The sequence below is a fragment of the Durio zibethinus genome, chromosome 3, assembly GCF_047325235.1.
Source record: "Durio zibethinus cultivar Kanyao isolate XHJ-2024 chromosome 3, ASM4732523v1, whole genome shotgun sequence".
NCBI classification, from domain to species: Eukaryota; Viridiplantae; Streptophyta; class Magnoliopsida; order Malvales; family Malvaceae; genus Durio; species Durio zibethinus.
The window spans coordinates 35,665,749-35,682,879 of NC_143164.1; the positions used below are offsets into that span (position 1 = coordinate 35,665,749).

The following is a 17,131-nucleotide window of genomic DNA, read 5'->3' on the forward strand; positions in this document are numbered from 1 at the left end:
GATTTAAGATAAAACTAAACATTTTTGAATTAATTCAAAACAAGATTTGGTTCCAATACTAGAGCATCAACCGATTCGTCCCATCAATCACTGTAATCTTCCATGAAAACTTGACCACTCTTACCTCGTCCTGAGCTATGATCATAATCTCCATCAGCATTACAGCTACCAAAAAATCCAACAAATAAAAAACAATCCAGATAAAAAAAAAAAAACCAAAATCCAGTTCAAAAACCACCTCAAAGTTCAATTTGTCATAAAAAAAAAAAATGAAAGGAGTCTTTTTATTTACTAAAAATGAAGCTGGGTTTTCAAGATAAGGGTCTTTGGTGGTCTCAACAAAACCCTTTATTTTCTTTCAAATCCATCATTTCCTCCCCATTCATTCTCCATACCTGGATCCAAATCCAAGTTAGTCATGTCATTATTGATTCCCATCTCACGCCGTTATCATGATGTTATAAACAACCTGCGCTAGATGCCCACATCATTTTAATAAACCAAAATCAAGCTCAATTTACTCAAAACACAGCTGTGTTATTGTCACTTTGATATCTTGCAAGAACATCATCTTCAGTTTCTCATCTCCAGCTAGCTAGCAACTGCAGGATTTTAGATAAGAGAGAGATTTGAAGGACTACAAAGAGTGGGGGAGATAAGAGTAAAGTGTCATCCTTTCATTTAATAAAAATGAAAGTGATATAAAAAAAATTTTCATTTAATTTTTTTACAATTTTTTATATTTTTTTAACATGTGTTACTATTAAAGAGTTAACAGTACTAGGAGTTTACACGGCCAAAAATTTTGAATCAAGCAAATTCAAAAAAATTTAATTTTGATTAAATAAAATTAAAAATTATTCAAACATTAAATCTTAAATTAAACATTTGGTGTTTTCCTTTCTTTGTTCAAGGGAAGGTTCTTTACTGGTTTTGTCTGTTCAAACCATGCTTTCATGGGGAGAAAAGGTGCCATCAGGTTCAAAGACCCTTGGGAGGTATGAAGAATGAAGAACATCCAAATTTAAAAGTTTTCTGGTTGATGTTATTTATTATTTTCATTTTTTATATAAAAAAAACATAATCATAGATTAAAAAAAAACTAAGATGAAATTTAAATTTATTAATATTATTTTTTAAAAACAATTATATAAATAAACTAAATTAAGTCTTGATTCAAAATCTTTTAGTCTTTTCTTAGTGCTTTAAAAAAACAGATAAGTCTCTTTTAATGTGGTTGTTTGAAACAATCAAACATGAATCCGTAGAAGAACATCTCTGCAGAAATTTGGAACTTTGAATATTCAAAAGTTGACGTTTACTTTGTTGTCACCTATTGACTATACCATGCGGATCAATATTGAATAGTACCCATCAAACATGTAGAGACAAAGAAATTTAGGGAACGTTGGCCTACCCGTTGGGTATCACTAACCGCGCATTTTTTAGATTGAAACCACATTGCTATGTGGTATTAAGATTATTCATAATCGAAATTAATCTTTCACGAGTTTATTTTCTTATGGATAATTCATTATCTATCTTTCAAATTACATTTATAAAATTTTTTTTTTGGCTTTGACCTGTAGGATTGTACATATCATTTTTAAACTCATCGATGGGGGAACCTAACTCTCATTACATTATCGGTCCACAAGTCTTAGGGTGGTCTCAAGCACCCATCTAGACATTAAACTTCCGAACATCAACCCTACCCTACTTGAATTTACATAAGAGAGTGTAGTCCTATTCTCATTATAGTATATCAATCTAGCATAGTGAGAACCCAATGTCATGTTGATAGTTTTATAATATAGTGTATCTTACATTGGATAAAAAAATTTAATTATTGATGAATAAAATTAATTTTTATATTAATTTTATTTATATTTTAAATAATTATGTTTAAACAAATAATTATCATATAACTAATAGCCATAACTATTTAAATATAAATAGATTATTATTTATAAAGATCATGATTATGCAGAATATCAATAATTTGAATAGAAATTTATGTATGTTTATTCATTATAAATAAATCTTTTAGTATAATCATTTTCACTGCTTTTGATTAGAGAGTTTGAGGTTTTATTGTATCTTAAAGGCATAATTACTTTTAAGAAAGTGTAATTCACTTCTCAAAGCCAAAATTTTTTTTTTATTATTTTTATTCTTCTAGCAATTTAAAGGCAATTATAAGAAAATTATATTTCGCATGAGAAAGAAACAAAGAAAAGAAATTGGCATGATTTGGAGATCAATGTTAGAGGAGGCTAAAGGGTTCAAAGGATTAATGTTTTCATGGACTATAATGTTAATTTTCATAAAGATCTTTATTAGAGGTATGTATTTTATTTTTTATATAATTGCTGGTAAGAAGATTGACTGAATAAGATAAACACGTTAACAATTAATTTTATTAGTGTGTAAAGTTAAAACACAATATGCAAAATATTAATTACATTACATAAGTTTATGCATACATTGAAATTAGCTCCACAATTAGGTTTAATGAATTATACTATATCTATTTGAAAAATCAATACTTATAAAAAATGGATGGAAAATAGCCTGAAAACATAAAAGAAAAAGACATGAATTGATCTATAACCAAAAAATTATCGCATGTTATCAAGTAACGAATGAAATGATAGATTGTTTAATTGTCAGGTATTGGTTATATATATAATAGGCAAATTGTCCCATGGTTTCTATAAAAATAATCTGAAATGGGTAAAGGAATTTACCATGAAAAATTATATGTAAAAAAAGAATATATATAGAAAATAAGATTTTATTGCAAGATTAGTTTTATTTTTAAATCATGGCACCAAATTTGAGATAATAAATTGACTTAAGCTATTTGTATGGTTCTATCTTTGTTGATCGTTTATAAATCAAAGGTTGATTTTTTTAAAAATTTATTATTTGTTCAAATTTTGACTAGTATTCAATTTTCATGAAAATTAATTAAAATTAAATTAACATATGTGAATAATTATTATTAAGATATAATGTTTTATAGATTAATTGGTGGATAATAAACCCAATAATTGTTATTATCAGAAACACTAGCAATATGACATTATTTTGCCTATTGGGTATATTACACTAAAAGTGATTTTATACGCAATGAATATATAATTTCATAAAGAATTATGGCTGGTGATAATCTAAAATACATTAAGTATGTACATCTATGGTATCCTTAAATTTTTTAAATTTTATATTAGTATCACTAACTAAAATTTGACTAACAAATTGGGCTAATTAAATGATTGATTAAAAGAAAAGGTATGTCATTAAAATTATTGAAGCATTTGTCGGTTACTAGCATTTTGAAATATGCTTATCGATGTCTAAATTAGCCATGTTTATAAATTAGAAAAGAACATGCAAATTCAATGTTCCAAAGGCATTGGTACATACATGTGTTTAATTCCATTTTGTGATGGTATGAAAAACATTGGTATAGTTTACTATATATTATGAAAATGAAATGAATGGAATGGAATTTTCTTTCTTATATGTTTAGAAAAATATGGACAATGGAGATAGAATGTTATCATCCAATTAATATATTATTGGTTAAAAATAATGAAGACATTTTTGCTTCTTGTACTAAAAAAAAGACCTTTTGCAGGCTATTAAAATGAAAAATATAGAAGTTTCCATGGTTTCAATAATTTCATGACAATAGTAAGGATGTAACTGGCTATACACCATATTAACATGTGGATTTAGATAATAATATTGGCTTATGAAAGTCATAACTCTTGGAGTTAATTAACCATTTCATCATGAGTTTTTGCATGAAATATGAGTAGAACTCATATTATAATTATTGTTTATGCTATTTTATGAAAATGATTCTTTGGATTCATGTTTCATAACTTGTGTTGATATGGTGATCTAAATATGAACATATTGATCACAAAATGATTGTAAAAGTATTTGAATGAGTTAAATATACTATGAACTCTTATTATCAACAGGCATATTGGTCCTATGAGTAAAGTTTGAATTTATCATATATCCGAAAATGTTATGACCAATTAAAAGTGGTAAATAATAGAGATATATACTCGGGCTACATAATGGAGGAGAAATAAAGTTCTCATAAAATTTTGAAATCAAGTTTAAAGATTTCAATAGTCATGAACTTGGAATTGGTTATTAGGCAATTAATATATGCATTGGAAACTTATAATAACATTTGAGATAGTTGGTTTTTACTAAAAGCCATCAATATAAATAAGATAACTTCAATAGCCAAATTTACATGATTTGTAGGTATGATGTGGATTATTATTATTGGTTTAGAATAGTCATAAGCCAAAATTAATGCCACAATCTTGATCACATTGTCATAATTTTTTTGTTATGTATATGGTCTAATTCATGGATTGTACAAATGATCTATCATCTATGATTTTATATAGTGAAAATTTTAAAGTATATTTATTTTGAAAGCCATAAGTGATTCAAAAATCTTGTGAATATGAAAACTTTTATAATAGCAAAAGGAATGCTATTTGATCCATTTGGGTGATAGAAATAGTTTTGTTCATGGTAATAAAAATTATTAATAGTGTCCATGATGAAATAGATTCATATAAGTATTTATGAATTGATATAAAAAGTCTTAAAAAGAGACTGTAGAAGTATGATTATATTATAAATCTGTTTATTGATGTAAACCCTTATATTGAGTTAAAATATAAAAGTTTTAAAACTTTTAAGATATTTGCTAGTTATATTTCATTAAGGGTGGATTTGGAGGCCTCTTACTTAAAAAAAAAAAAACCACTAAATAGTGAAAAGATAAATGAAATGGTAACTTGATTAAGTATATATGATATCTTGATAATTGAATGAGACATTCTTTAATAAAAAAATGCATACTTGGACATGGTGGGGGTGATAAGAATCAAAAGAAATAAAATTTGCCACCATAGTTTTGTAAGATTTTAGTATAATTTTATGAGCAAATTATGCAAACTAATAAGTTTAGTATACTTATTAAAGTAAAATTATAAAAAAGGTCCTTAAAAATCTTATAAGGATTAAAATGGTTTGGTTTATTCATTAAGTTTATCTAATTGTATTAGAAGTATAATTGTATTAAATATGTATAAAAGTATGAAAATAAAATGGTTGAAATTTATGAGTATAGAGTTGTAGCCACAATAAAAACCAACTATTTTTTAAAATGATAAGAATGAGGTAATGATATCTAGAGCATTTAAATGATATACAAAATGAAAAGTTTGAACATATTAGCCTAAAGTGATTATATTTGAGATTTAATCTCAAGTGAAGATAATTACTATAAAAGAAAATTGAATTCCAAGATATTTGGTTAATAGTATTACAAGTAGAATGAATTTATACCCTTACTATTTGACACTAATAATAGGAACCCAACTTTGAATTAGTAACCTCAATTATAAAGTTTAATAGGTAAAAACAAATTATTGTTATGTGTCTATTAAGCACTAGTGAAATTCATTCAATTTTAGAAACTAGTGTGATCTATTACGTGGAGAGAATAAGTTTTTGTACTCTTAATGGAGTTTTAAATGTTTAAGCAATAGAGACATAATGGAAACTCTACCTATATAAACATAGAAGTGTGTCATTTCAACAAGAAAAATTAGGGTCTCTCTTGTAAATGTTTATGAATAGGATAAGCATATGATCATAATAGTGCTAAAGCAATTATAAATCTCTAACAAAAGAATAAATAAATATTATATGTGTTATATCTTCAATTCTAACACAAAGAGTTGAGGTTTAATCTGCAGACACCGTCAATTTCATTAGATTTTTATGATATAAACACTAATTAAAGGTTTAAATCGAGAGATACATTCTTGTATTTATAATATTTATTTGTGTGAAAGCTTAAAAATTAAGCTTCAACATTCCAAATTAGTGGGAGATTATTGGTAGTTTAGAATGTGATACATCCCATATTGGATAAGAAGATTTAATTATTGATGAGTAAAGTTAATTTTTGTATTAATGTTATTCATATTTTAAATAATTATGTTTGAACAGAAATAATTATCTTTGACAAATGGTTATAACTATTTGAATATAAATAGATTATTATTCATAAAGTTTATGATTATACAAAAGGTCATAATTATACAAAAGGTCATAATTATTTGAATAGAAGTTTATGTCTACTTATTCATTATAAATAGATATTTTAATATAACTATATTTACTACTTTTGATAAGAGAGTTTGAGGTTTTATTGTATCTAAAGGCATTATTGCTTTTAAAAAAGTATTATTCACGCCTCAAAGCTAAAATTCTTTTCCATTATTTCTATTCTTATATTTATTTTTTCTAACACACCATACCCTGTATGACCATCCAAAACTCTCATGTCTGGAACTTTATGGCACAACACAAGTGTTAGTCTATAGCCAACCTAGAACCACACGAGACTCAACTCACCAACCATAAAGCTTACATCTTGGGGCCTCGCCCCTTAATCATGCTTTAAGTTGCCTGCTCACGTGATAGACACCCAACATTATGCTCATGCCTTATTAAGTTGCTCGAGTGTGCTACCTTAGTCGCTGCACACTCTTACCTGAGCTATCGAGTAATAATAAGGTCTAACAGCGTGTTTGTCTACTAACCCATTTTTTTTTAGGCTCATTGGTACTCTTCCTACACAAATACCATTTCATGATCCTTAGTTACTTATCGATTCGGCTCAAGGAGGGGAAATCGAGAGGTATAGCAAATGCTACCGTTTAACCCTACAGTTTAACATAAAGGTGCGATATGAGACCTATCGACCTTAATCATCTCTAAATTTACCATGACCTTATGAGATACCATGCCATAATCATGACCCAACAATACTTGTCTACCTAGACACCACATGTGCCTAAGAGTATTTCACTTTAGACTAGCATAACCCCTACTTGCCTGTTAGCCAAAGGGATGGTGAAAAGCTAACACCAGGCATCTCCTTATAAAGAGTGTAAGAACTTTCATAACTATACTACTAAGAACTGTAACAATGTTTGAAATGGGGATACTTTTTCTCCAGCCAACTTTAACCAATTTAGGCCCCCGTAATCTTTCACTTACTCATAAAGATGCTAGAATTCCACTCATTACTCCACCAACCTAATCGAAGGTGCCAGCACCTATCTTCAATGGAAGCACCAAACTACCTAACAAGTTCCAAGATGCCTGTATCAAGGCCCATGCTTGCTCGCATACTCAATCAGGGATCACCATCTTATGCTACTACTCTGTATCAAAGCAATCATGGCAAGATCAAGGCACATTATAGCATGACCATGACATTCTCTCCCAATTACTATGTCGATGCCCTAATTGATGTTAAGACCACACCTAACTCTTTTATTACTCAAAACTAACATTTGCTCACATGTCTCTCACTTGTGTCCTCAAAGATTGGGTCGTGATCCTGTCACATAAAGCACCGCCCACAATACTCGTTCATTGCCAATGTAAAGGGGTCTCATCCTAGCTTCACTGCACCTATTATGCTTTTTCCATATTTGACCATCAGACTCGATCCATTACTCATATGTGCCACTGCACTGCTTCACTCATACTCATAAGTCGTTACCTTGAGGTACCCTCATTGATCATGACCTTTAGTTGAATCAATGACTGACCTATTTTGTCCTTTAATGATGCACCCCGTTGGACATTACCTATCAAACCAATTGTATACTTATGACACCTATTCTTTGATGTACCTTTCTAGATATGGTGCGATCAACCACACTCATGTGGCACCACCCACAATTAACCCTAACATGGTGGTATTCAATCACTTTGGTCATTTTTCAACTTGGATCCTCTCGACCTCTCTAAAGTCACCTTTCTAAGTGTGGCCTTCTGGCTAACTAGCCATTATGGCAACACCTTATTGTCACTGTCTCGAACTCAATCACATACTCAAATATCTTGTAGGCTTCACTACCTTGGCTTAGTTTCATAGGCAATTGTGATTCTCTTTCACTTTTACTTAAGCTTGACTCTGCCCACAACCATGTTTTAACAATGGTTCCACATACTCATGCTTTTATGTACTTTTAGCCTGTATGCATTTTACATTGGCACCATATTGGATAAGGGCACCACCTAAGCCCATTCGATGTCAAGGATCTACTAATCCACTCCAATCATAAAGTCTTTCGACCTGTTTAATCTTAAAATTTACCAACCACTCGATACTTAAGGTCTGTCAACCTATTTGAATTCTGGGCCACTCTCATTAACTAACATCTACTCAAATTATCCCATATGTGGTTTAATCACAATTGGCTTATCCATTGCCTTACTTAACTCTTCTAATTTGTTGACGAGATCTAACTTGAAATACCAAGTTTATCGACTTGTTCAACTCGATCGATCCTTTAACCAACACAACTCATATGGCTTTATCCACTAGTAAAGTTTCACTTACTTGCTTCACTAAACTAAAAACCTTATGGTCTGTTGACCACTACAACTCATAAGATCATCCCTCTTGATTAGCACAAATATAGTCTACTAACCTACACAAACTCAATTGGTCCAATGATCAACACATTCTCATAATCCGTCGACCATCATAACTCATGGTCTACTGACCATCATAAACTCATGGCTTCAATTATAAGCCAACTTAAGCTCATATACCCCTACATAATGACTCTATGCTTGGAACTTGAATACTCATCTCGTACCCCTGCTAGGGTACCTACAACACAAAACTAAGTGCGTAAGTTAGTAACATCATTTTAATAGCATAATTCAAGTCCCTCAAGATAAGACTCATTCAACCTATATGCCCTTACTCAACACCATTTTAAAGTGTGTCTGATTTTGCCATTGGAACTTATAAATGATCATACTTTGAAGGGCATTACATGTTTACACAAGCCCATAGCATTCGATTGGTGAGGCTAGACTCTCGTACCTTTTCGCTTGGCATCCAAGAGCTTGCTCGAAAGCCTTGTATCGAGGTAAATTTTCCCACAGCACGAATTGCTAGCTCATTCCCAAGCCCACATAGCTACACTATTGCATTTTAGCCTCGATAGCTCTCTTTAAGCTTAGCATCGTCTCAATCTATTGTTATGATGCACCCAATTATGGCTGCCTTAGTCCCACAACTGAGTCTAACTTTGGTTCTGATACCATATCTTACGAACCGCACATTCTTTAAACTGAAATCACAAGATCATGCAGCACCAAGACTACTCATAGTCGATGTTAGCTTTTCATGAGTCAATTTCCTCAAGGACAACTCATTATCGATCCTTCAAGCCACATTCACAAAAGCCCTTTTTGGCTCTGACCCATAGGGTTGCATTCATCATTCCTAAACTTATCAAAAGAGGAACCCAACTCTTATTGCATCATCAGCCTATAAGTTTTAGGGTGGCTTTAAGCACCCATCTAGGCTTGTAGGTATTAAGGTCCCAAGCACCAACCATACTTGAATTCACATAAGGGCATGTAGCCCTATTCTCATTATAGTATAGCAATCTAGTATGGTGAGAAATCAACACCATGTCCACATGGACTATCCGAAACTCTCATGCTTGAAACCTTGAGGCACAACACAAGTGCTGGTCTACAGCTAACATAGAGCTGCATGAGGCTTAACTCACCAACCAGCTCAAGAAAGGGAAACAGAAGGGCCTAAAAAATGCTACCATCTAACTTCATGGTTTAACATAAAGGTGCGATATGAGGCTCGTCAACCATGACTCGATGAGACACCATGCCACATTCATGTCCCGATAATATCCGTTCACCTAGACACCACATGTACCTAGAAGTAGCTCACTTTAGACTAGCAAGGCCCTTGCTTACCTACTACCCAAATGGGTGGTGGAGAATTTACACCAATGTCCATTTATAAAAAGCATAAAAGCTTTCACATCTATGCTACCAGAAACTATAACAATGTTTGAAATGGGAATGCTCTTCTCCCCAACCAACTTATGACCAACTTCAACCAACTCAAGGTCCCGTAATCTTTCCCTTGCTTGCAAGAATGCTAGGATTCTACTCGTTGCTCCACCAACCCACTCGAAGGTGCCCACACCCAGCTCCAACTGAGAACACCAGATCAACTAACAAACTCCAGGGTGCCTGCACCAAACTTGCTCCAAAGCCCCTAGTTGGCTGAACACTTAATCAAGGATCACCATCCCATGGACTAGGTTTTGTCCGCTACTCTGTATCGGAGCAATCATGGTAAGACTAAGGCACACCAAGGCCTAACCATGACACTGGGCATATGGTGACCTCGAATCACCTTCTCAAATCAAATTTATGCTCCGGTCATCAAAATATTAGTGGGGATGCAGCATTTGGTCCATAGTTAATTGATTAAGGAGTATTGGGCGACAGCAATTGATGGAGCCTGAAGAAGACTTGGAAATTGAATGTTCACGCGGAAAATATATGCCTTTCTCTTGTCTATAAGAAAGTTCATCTGAAATATTTCTGAACTCAACCCAACTTAAAAGCATGTCGACTTTTCCAAATCCCTGTCTTGTTCTCTTCCATGTTGTCATGCTTTCTTTGCTTCCATTGAAGATCACCTGTTCAGCAAGAACACAAGCGGAAGCACTCGTCCAATGGAAGAACAGCTTGTTGTTTTCGCCACCTTCTCTCAATTCTTGGTCCCTGTCTAATCTCAACAACCTCTGTAACTGGACTCTCATTACCTGCGACGGCAGTGAAACAGTCTCAGAAATCAACTTATCCAATGCAAACATGTCTGGTTCCATCGCTCAATTCAATTTCACTCCATTTGCCAATCTCACGCGCTTTGACCTCATGAATAACACTATGAATGGGCGAATACCGTCCGCCATTGGTACTTTGACCAAGCTGATTTTCTTGGATTTGAGCAACAACTCTTTTCAAGGAAACATACCGCTGGAGATGGGTCGTCTATCAGAGCTTCAATATCTGAGTCTATTCAACAACAATCTCAGTGGCATCATTCCTCATCAAGTTAGCAATCTCCAAAATATAAGGTACCTCGACCTTGGATACAACTACTTTGTTTCTTCTGACTCGTCCAATTTCATGGCCATGCCTTTGTTGACACACCTCAGCCTAGCTTACAATGAACTTCAATTGGAATTCCCTCAATTTATACTCAACTGTCATAATCTCACTTTCCTAGATTTGTCATTGAATAGATTGATTGGTCCAATACCAGAATCTTTGTACACCAGTCTGAGCAAGCTTGAGTGTCTCAATCTCTCAAGTAATTCCTTTGAAGGATCATTATCGTCAAACATTTCCCAGCTTTCAAAACTCATAGATCTTCAACTAGGAACCAATAAGTTGAATGGTTCAATTCCTGAGAGTATAGGAGCCATGTCTGATCTTGAAACAATTGAATTGCTTGAAAATTCGTTTGAAGGGAATATTCCATCTTCTTTGGGCCAACTAAAAAAGCTCAAGAAACTTGATCTTCACTCGAATGACTTAAATTCTACAATCCCATCCGAGCTTGGTTCTTGTACTAACCTCACCTTTTTGGCCTTAGCTGGGAATCAACTGAGTGGGAAGTTGCCAATCTCCTTGTCACAACTTACAAAAATAACTGACCTGGGTTTATCTGAAAATTCTCTTGAAGGCGAGATCCCACCATCTCTCATTTCTAATTGGACCAACTTGACGTCTTTGCAACTTCAAAACAATTTTTTCACAGGGAGGATTCCACCAGAAATAGGCCAATTGACAAAGCTCCGCTTCCTCTTTCTCTATAACAATAAACTTTCTGGCTCGATTCCTTCAGAGATTGGAAACTTGAATTCCATGAAAACTTTAGACCTTTCTGGAAATCAGCTGTCGGGTCCAATTCCTCTTACTATATGGAATCTTTCAAACCTTGAAGGTTTACAGCTTTTCTATAATAATCTTAGCGGCACAATTCCACCAGAGGTTGGAAAAATGACATCCCTGCAGTCTCTTGATATCAACACAAATGTCTTTCATGGGAAATTACCGGACACAATTTCTAACCTCACTAGCATATTAGCATTCTCCGTGTTCACGAATAATTTCTCGGGTAGCATTCCTCGGGATTTTGGGAAGAATAGTCCTCAGTTGAATTATGTAAGCTTTTCCAACAACAGCTTCTCTGGACAATTGCCGCCTGAATTGTGCAGTGGTCTTGCCCTTGAAAATTTCACGGTTAATGAAAATATGTTCACAGGGTCATTGCCAGCTTGCTTGAGGAACTGTACAGGGCTAAAAAGAGTCCGGTTTGATGGGAACCAATTTACTGCTAACATCACCATTGCATTTGGAGTTCATCCTAATCTTGACTTTATTGATCTTAGTGACAATCAATTTACCGGTGAAATCTCGCCAGAGTGGGGAGAATGCCAAAAACTCACCAATCTACAAATGGACAGAAACAGAATTTCTGGTGGAATTCCTGCTGAGCTTGGGAAGTTGAGTCAGTTGCGTGTTCTGAACCTGGGGGTCAATGCGTTGACCGGAGATATCCCTTTGGAACTGGGAAACTTGAGCAAGTTGTTCAACCTCAATTTGAGCCAGAATCATCTGACAGGTGAAATCCCTCAGATTGTGGGCAACTTGGTGAGTTTAGAGTACCTTGATCTATCGGGGAACAAATTGGCAGGAGAAATACCACGAGCAGTTGAGAATTATAGCAGGTTATTGAGCTTGAACTTGAGCCACAACAATTTATCTGGTGAAATTCCACGAGAAATAGGTAGCTTATCAGTTTTGAAGTACTTGCTGGATCTCAGCAGCAATTCACTCTCAGGTTCAATCCCTCAAGACCTAGGGAAGCTAGCATCGTTGGAATATCTAAACGTTTCACGTAACGATCTCTCAGGCAGAATCCCGACTTCATTGTCCAACATGATTAGTCTCCATTCATTTGATTTCTCCTACAATGAATTAACAGGCCCGATTCCAAGTGGTGGTGTGTTCCAAAAAGCTTCTGGAAATGCTTTTGTTGGAAACTCAGGTTTGTGTGGAGATGCTGAAGGATTAACTCCTTGCTTTGGTTTGTGTGGAGATGCTGAAGGATTAACTCCTTGCATTTCTAGTCCCACAAAGAACAAGTCCAACACCAAGAATGTTCTTATCGCTATCATTGTTCCCATCTGTGGCATATTAATTCTAGCAGCAATTGCTGCTGGAGTGTTTCTTTGTCACAGGCAAAGCAAAATGCTTGATGAGGAGATTAAAGGTAGTAAAAGGACTGATGTTTCTGAGTCTACCATTTGGGAAAGAGAAGGAAAATTCAAATTTAGTCACATTGAAAAAGCCACAGAAGGCTTTGCTGATAAGTACTGCATTGGGAAAGGAGGATTTGGAAGCGTTTACAGAGCAGTATTGCCCTCAGGTGAAGTTGTTGCAGTTAAAAAACTCAATTTGTCAGATTCCAGCGATATTCAAGTAACAAACCTCAGGAGTTTTGAGAATGAGATTCATATGTTGACAGAAATTAGGCATCGGAATATCATAAAGTTGTATGGATACTGCTCTAAAGGGGGTGGCATATACTTGGTTTATGAGCATGTGGAAAGAGGTAGTTTGGGACGTGTATTATATGGATCACAAAAGGAAGTGGAGTTAGGATGGGCTACAAGGGTGAAAATTGTGCAAGGATTAGCTCATGCAATTGCTTACTTGCATCATGATTGCTCTCCACCTATTATTCACCGAGACATAACTTTGAATAACATTCTGCTTGAAGAAGAATACGAGCCAAAGCTCTCGGATTTTGGCACTGCAAGGTTGTTGAATCCAAATTCATCCAACTGGACCACAGTTGCTGGTTCTTATGGGTACATGGCACCAGGTTAGTAAACAGTTTAGTTAACTATGTTTCATTAGATGATGCTTTGGTAAATTGGCAGTAGCTTTTTTTTCTTCTTAGTTTTCCATTGTAATTTGATTGCTGACTTTGTTTAATTTCTTGGTCTTCAGAGCTTGCACTCACAATGCGGGTCACAACAAATTGCGATGTTTACAGCTTTGGAGTGGTGGCATTAGAGATTATGATGGGAAAGCACCCAGGGGAGCTCTTGAATTCCCTGTCATCAGTGGCGTTGTTATCAAACAACAAAGAATTGCTTCTGAAGGATCTCATGGACCAACGACTTCCACCTCCCACTGACCAAATAGCAGAGGACATTGTATTTGTTGTCACCTTAGGCTTAGCGTGCATACGTTCCGTACCCGAGTCACGACCAACAATGCGTTTTGTGGCACAAGAATTATCAGCAAGAACACAGGCCTGCTTGGGTGAGCCACTGGGAGCAATAACTATTAGCAAACTATCTAGCTTCCAGAAATAGAACAAAGACACAAAAAATAGGAGTTTTTCAATCTGGGGAGGCAAATACCAGTAGTTAATTTAGCAGCCAGTTTTTAGTACATTTTTGTTACGTAAAGTAATATGCTTGTGCCTTGTACCGTATTTTTCTTCTGTTACAGTGTATTTGTTTCATTATAACCCATATCCAACAAGAGATTGGAATTCAAAAGTTCAGAACGTGTTGGCTGCAGAGCAGTCCTGGGTTGACGCCAGACTGGGGACCAATTTTCACTGGCTCTACTTTTCCTCCATGCTTCAACTACCAATTATCAAATTGCAAGAGCAATATTCAACATTTTTGTTACATAACCCTTACTTTTTTAGTGCGAAAACTTCAGTCTTTGCATTGTTTTTTAAGTAGAGTAAGAATTAGTATAGCCCTTATTACAAAGTTTTTTTTTTTTCTCTGGTCAGAAATTGACTTTTGACTTAAGTGGGAACATTAGCTCCTGCAATATATACTGTCCACTTACCTTGGAAAATGTGCCATTGACCTGCGACTACAATGGAGTTCTGGAAAGGTAGTCACCTTGTACAATTTATGGAGTAAGTAGGCAATTTGTTTTGTTTATAATAAAGATCTTACATGCTTGTATTGGTCAATCACACCCTTTCTTGCATTACAAACATCTTAAGTGACTTTATACACAATATAAATTCATTCAAAACGTTCGAAAAGATTTGGAGAATCAAGGCAAACAATAGTGGCATACAGCCAAAAGGAAATAATGAGAAAGATTATAACGCATCAGCACTCCACACCACATTGTTTGAGGACAGGACCTGTTTGCTTGGACAAGAAAGGATCAATCCAAACCCAGACCAGTAAGAAAATTGATGCAAGAAGTATAGACCACAATACAACAATGGTTGGAGTCCTGTTTTGCTTTCCCATCAAACTTTTAAGGAAAGGATAGAGCTGAAGAATGACCCAGAAGGCGAAGAATAGCTTGCCGATTAACCATAACCATTATTAATAGCATCAGAAACCCCAGCCACGATTCCCACCATGTTCAATATTATTAGAGTTGTTGGAGGGATTAGGAGGGTGGTCCATTTGAAGAGGTAAAGCTCGCCAAACTCGGTATCATCTGCGGCTTTTGCTGTTGCAGTAAAGTTGGTGTCAACTCCAGCAAGGACTTTGAGGAGGCCTTGGAAGACAGCAAAAAGATGTGCAGAGACACCACCAATCACCCAGAATTATTCATTGCGCCACCAGTCTTGGATGCTAACTCCGCTCCATCGAAGTTCAAGCACACCAGTTGCTATGATGGAAAGGAAAACTGCCAAGAACCGTACACTTGTAAGATTGTTCAGCTGCAAAGAAAACAAAATGGTCAAGCTTAAAGAATCAGGTTCTTGGAATAAAAATCTGATTTCAGAACGTTTTACCAGGCAATCTCCAATAATACTTACAGTTGGGATGATAAATTTTCCAGTCAGGAGACGAATCGCAGGAATGGTACAATATGCGAGCAAAGGGATCGAAGTGAAAGGGTAAACGATAGTGTTGATGTAAGCAAGCCTCTCCAGCCATTTCAGTTCTCCACCATAGCCATACCAAAGTGGGCAATGACGACTGAGGAAAATTTCTACAGAGCCGAGTGCCCATCTCAGAACTTGGTGCAAACGATCTGATAGATTGATTGGAGCTGACCCTTTGAATGCTGGTCATTTTGGTACACAGTAAACTGACTTCCATCCTCTACAGTGCATCTTGAAACCTGTTAAAATATCTTCTGTGACTAACCCATAAATCCATCCAATCTGTAAAGGAAACAATTTTCATCTTCAGTAATCCCCTCAAGTATATTTACAGGGACCAGGGGCCTGAAATATTGATTTGCCTGATCCATCCTCATCCCATGGTACTAACAGTGCTTCAGAGCTAAGGGTTCCTGTGAAGGAGGATGCCGGCAGTGAAGCTGATGCCGCTCATTCTGCCAGTAATGAGCTAGAAGACGATGGAAGGAAAGTTGTGAGGGACTGAAATACTGCTTCTGCTTGATATTCTGCACTAATTGAAAGGCATATAGAGAAAGAACCTAGAGATATCTGACTCCATAGACTGGTAAAAGGGAAATAAAAAAAATGTAAAAATCATCACTGGCAGTAGAAAATGGTTAAAATGCAGATGAAGTGAAAACCAGGATTGTTGATGGTGTTGACAGAGATAGGTTTTGGCACAAAAAATTAGGTCCTCAGGTTGAAAACCTTTCTTGTTAATCATATGGAATGTAAGATGCAAAGGGTTTTACTTGATGAAGAGATTGTTGACGGAAATATTTGATTCAACCCAAATGAGGCTTAATACAGTGGATGGCACCGTAAGCTTTAATGACTTATTTTCATTCGCTAGTTTTGCTACATGATTTCATTCTATATTCTGAACCAAATATGTAAGGAAGAAGTTTTATCGAACTTTTTTTTTCTTTTATAACTTCACTGTCCAACAATGCAAATTTTGAAAATTTTCAATATATATATATAAGGAAGAAGTTTTATCAATTTTTTTTTCTTTTATAACTTCACTGTCCAACAACGCAAATTTGGAAAATTTTCAATATATATATATATATATATTGTTTGTTTTTCTTGCAACGTCATTACATTTGTTACTTGACTCAAATCTCATAAGAGATTTATTTGAGATTTGTTAGATATTATTAGATGGACAAGAAGACTTCAAAAAAAGAATTTTAAGAGAAAGAAAATTCTTAATTAGTAAGTATGACTTGC

General features: G+C 34.7%; 1 protein-coding gene and 1 pseudogene across 2 annotated transcripts; one reads left to right on the top strand and one right to left on the bottom strand.

The window, feature by feature from the left end:
* Nucleotides 1-10,496: 10,496 nt before the first annotated feature.
* On the top strand, nt 10,497-14,995 carry LOC111283850 (uncharacterized). The gene is made up of 2 exons (XM_022872480.2): nt 10,497-13,873; nt 14,002-14,995. The coding sequence occupies exons 1-2, from the start codon at nt 10,540-10,542 to the stop codon at nt 14,370-14,372; spliced, it is 3,705 nt and encodes a 1,234-aa protein (XP_022728215.2). The 5' UTR covers nt 10,497-10,539; the 3' UTR covers nt 14,373-14,995.
* Nucleotides 14,996-15,003: 8 nt separating this feature from the next.
* LOC149519795 (cellulose synthase A catalytic subunit 4 [UDP-forming]-like) lies at nt 15,004-16,243 on the bottom strand (annotated as a pseudogene). The gene is made up of 2 exons (XR_016341048.1): nt 15,809-16,243; nt 15,004-15,709 (listed from the first exon to the last, which is right to left on the bottom strand). The product of XR_016341048.1 is annotated as a cellulose synthase A catalytic subunit 4 [UDP-forming]-like (transcript).
* Nucleotides 16,244-17,131: the final 888 nt, after the last annotated feature.

Bases quoted from the DNA above. Each gene is read 5' to 3' on its own strand.
- LOC111283850 (XM_022872480.2), top strand. From the start codon at position 10,540: ATGTCGACTTTTCCAAATCCCTGTCTTGTTCTCTTCCATGTTGTCATG. The intron at 13,874-14,001 runs GTTAGTAAACAG...CTTGGTCTTCAG, and splicing joins TTATGGGTACATGGCACCAG to AGCTTGCACTCACAATGCGG.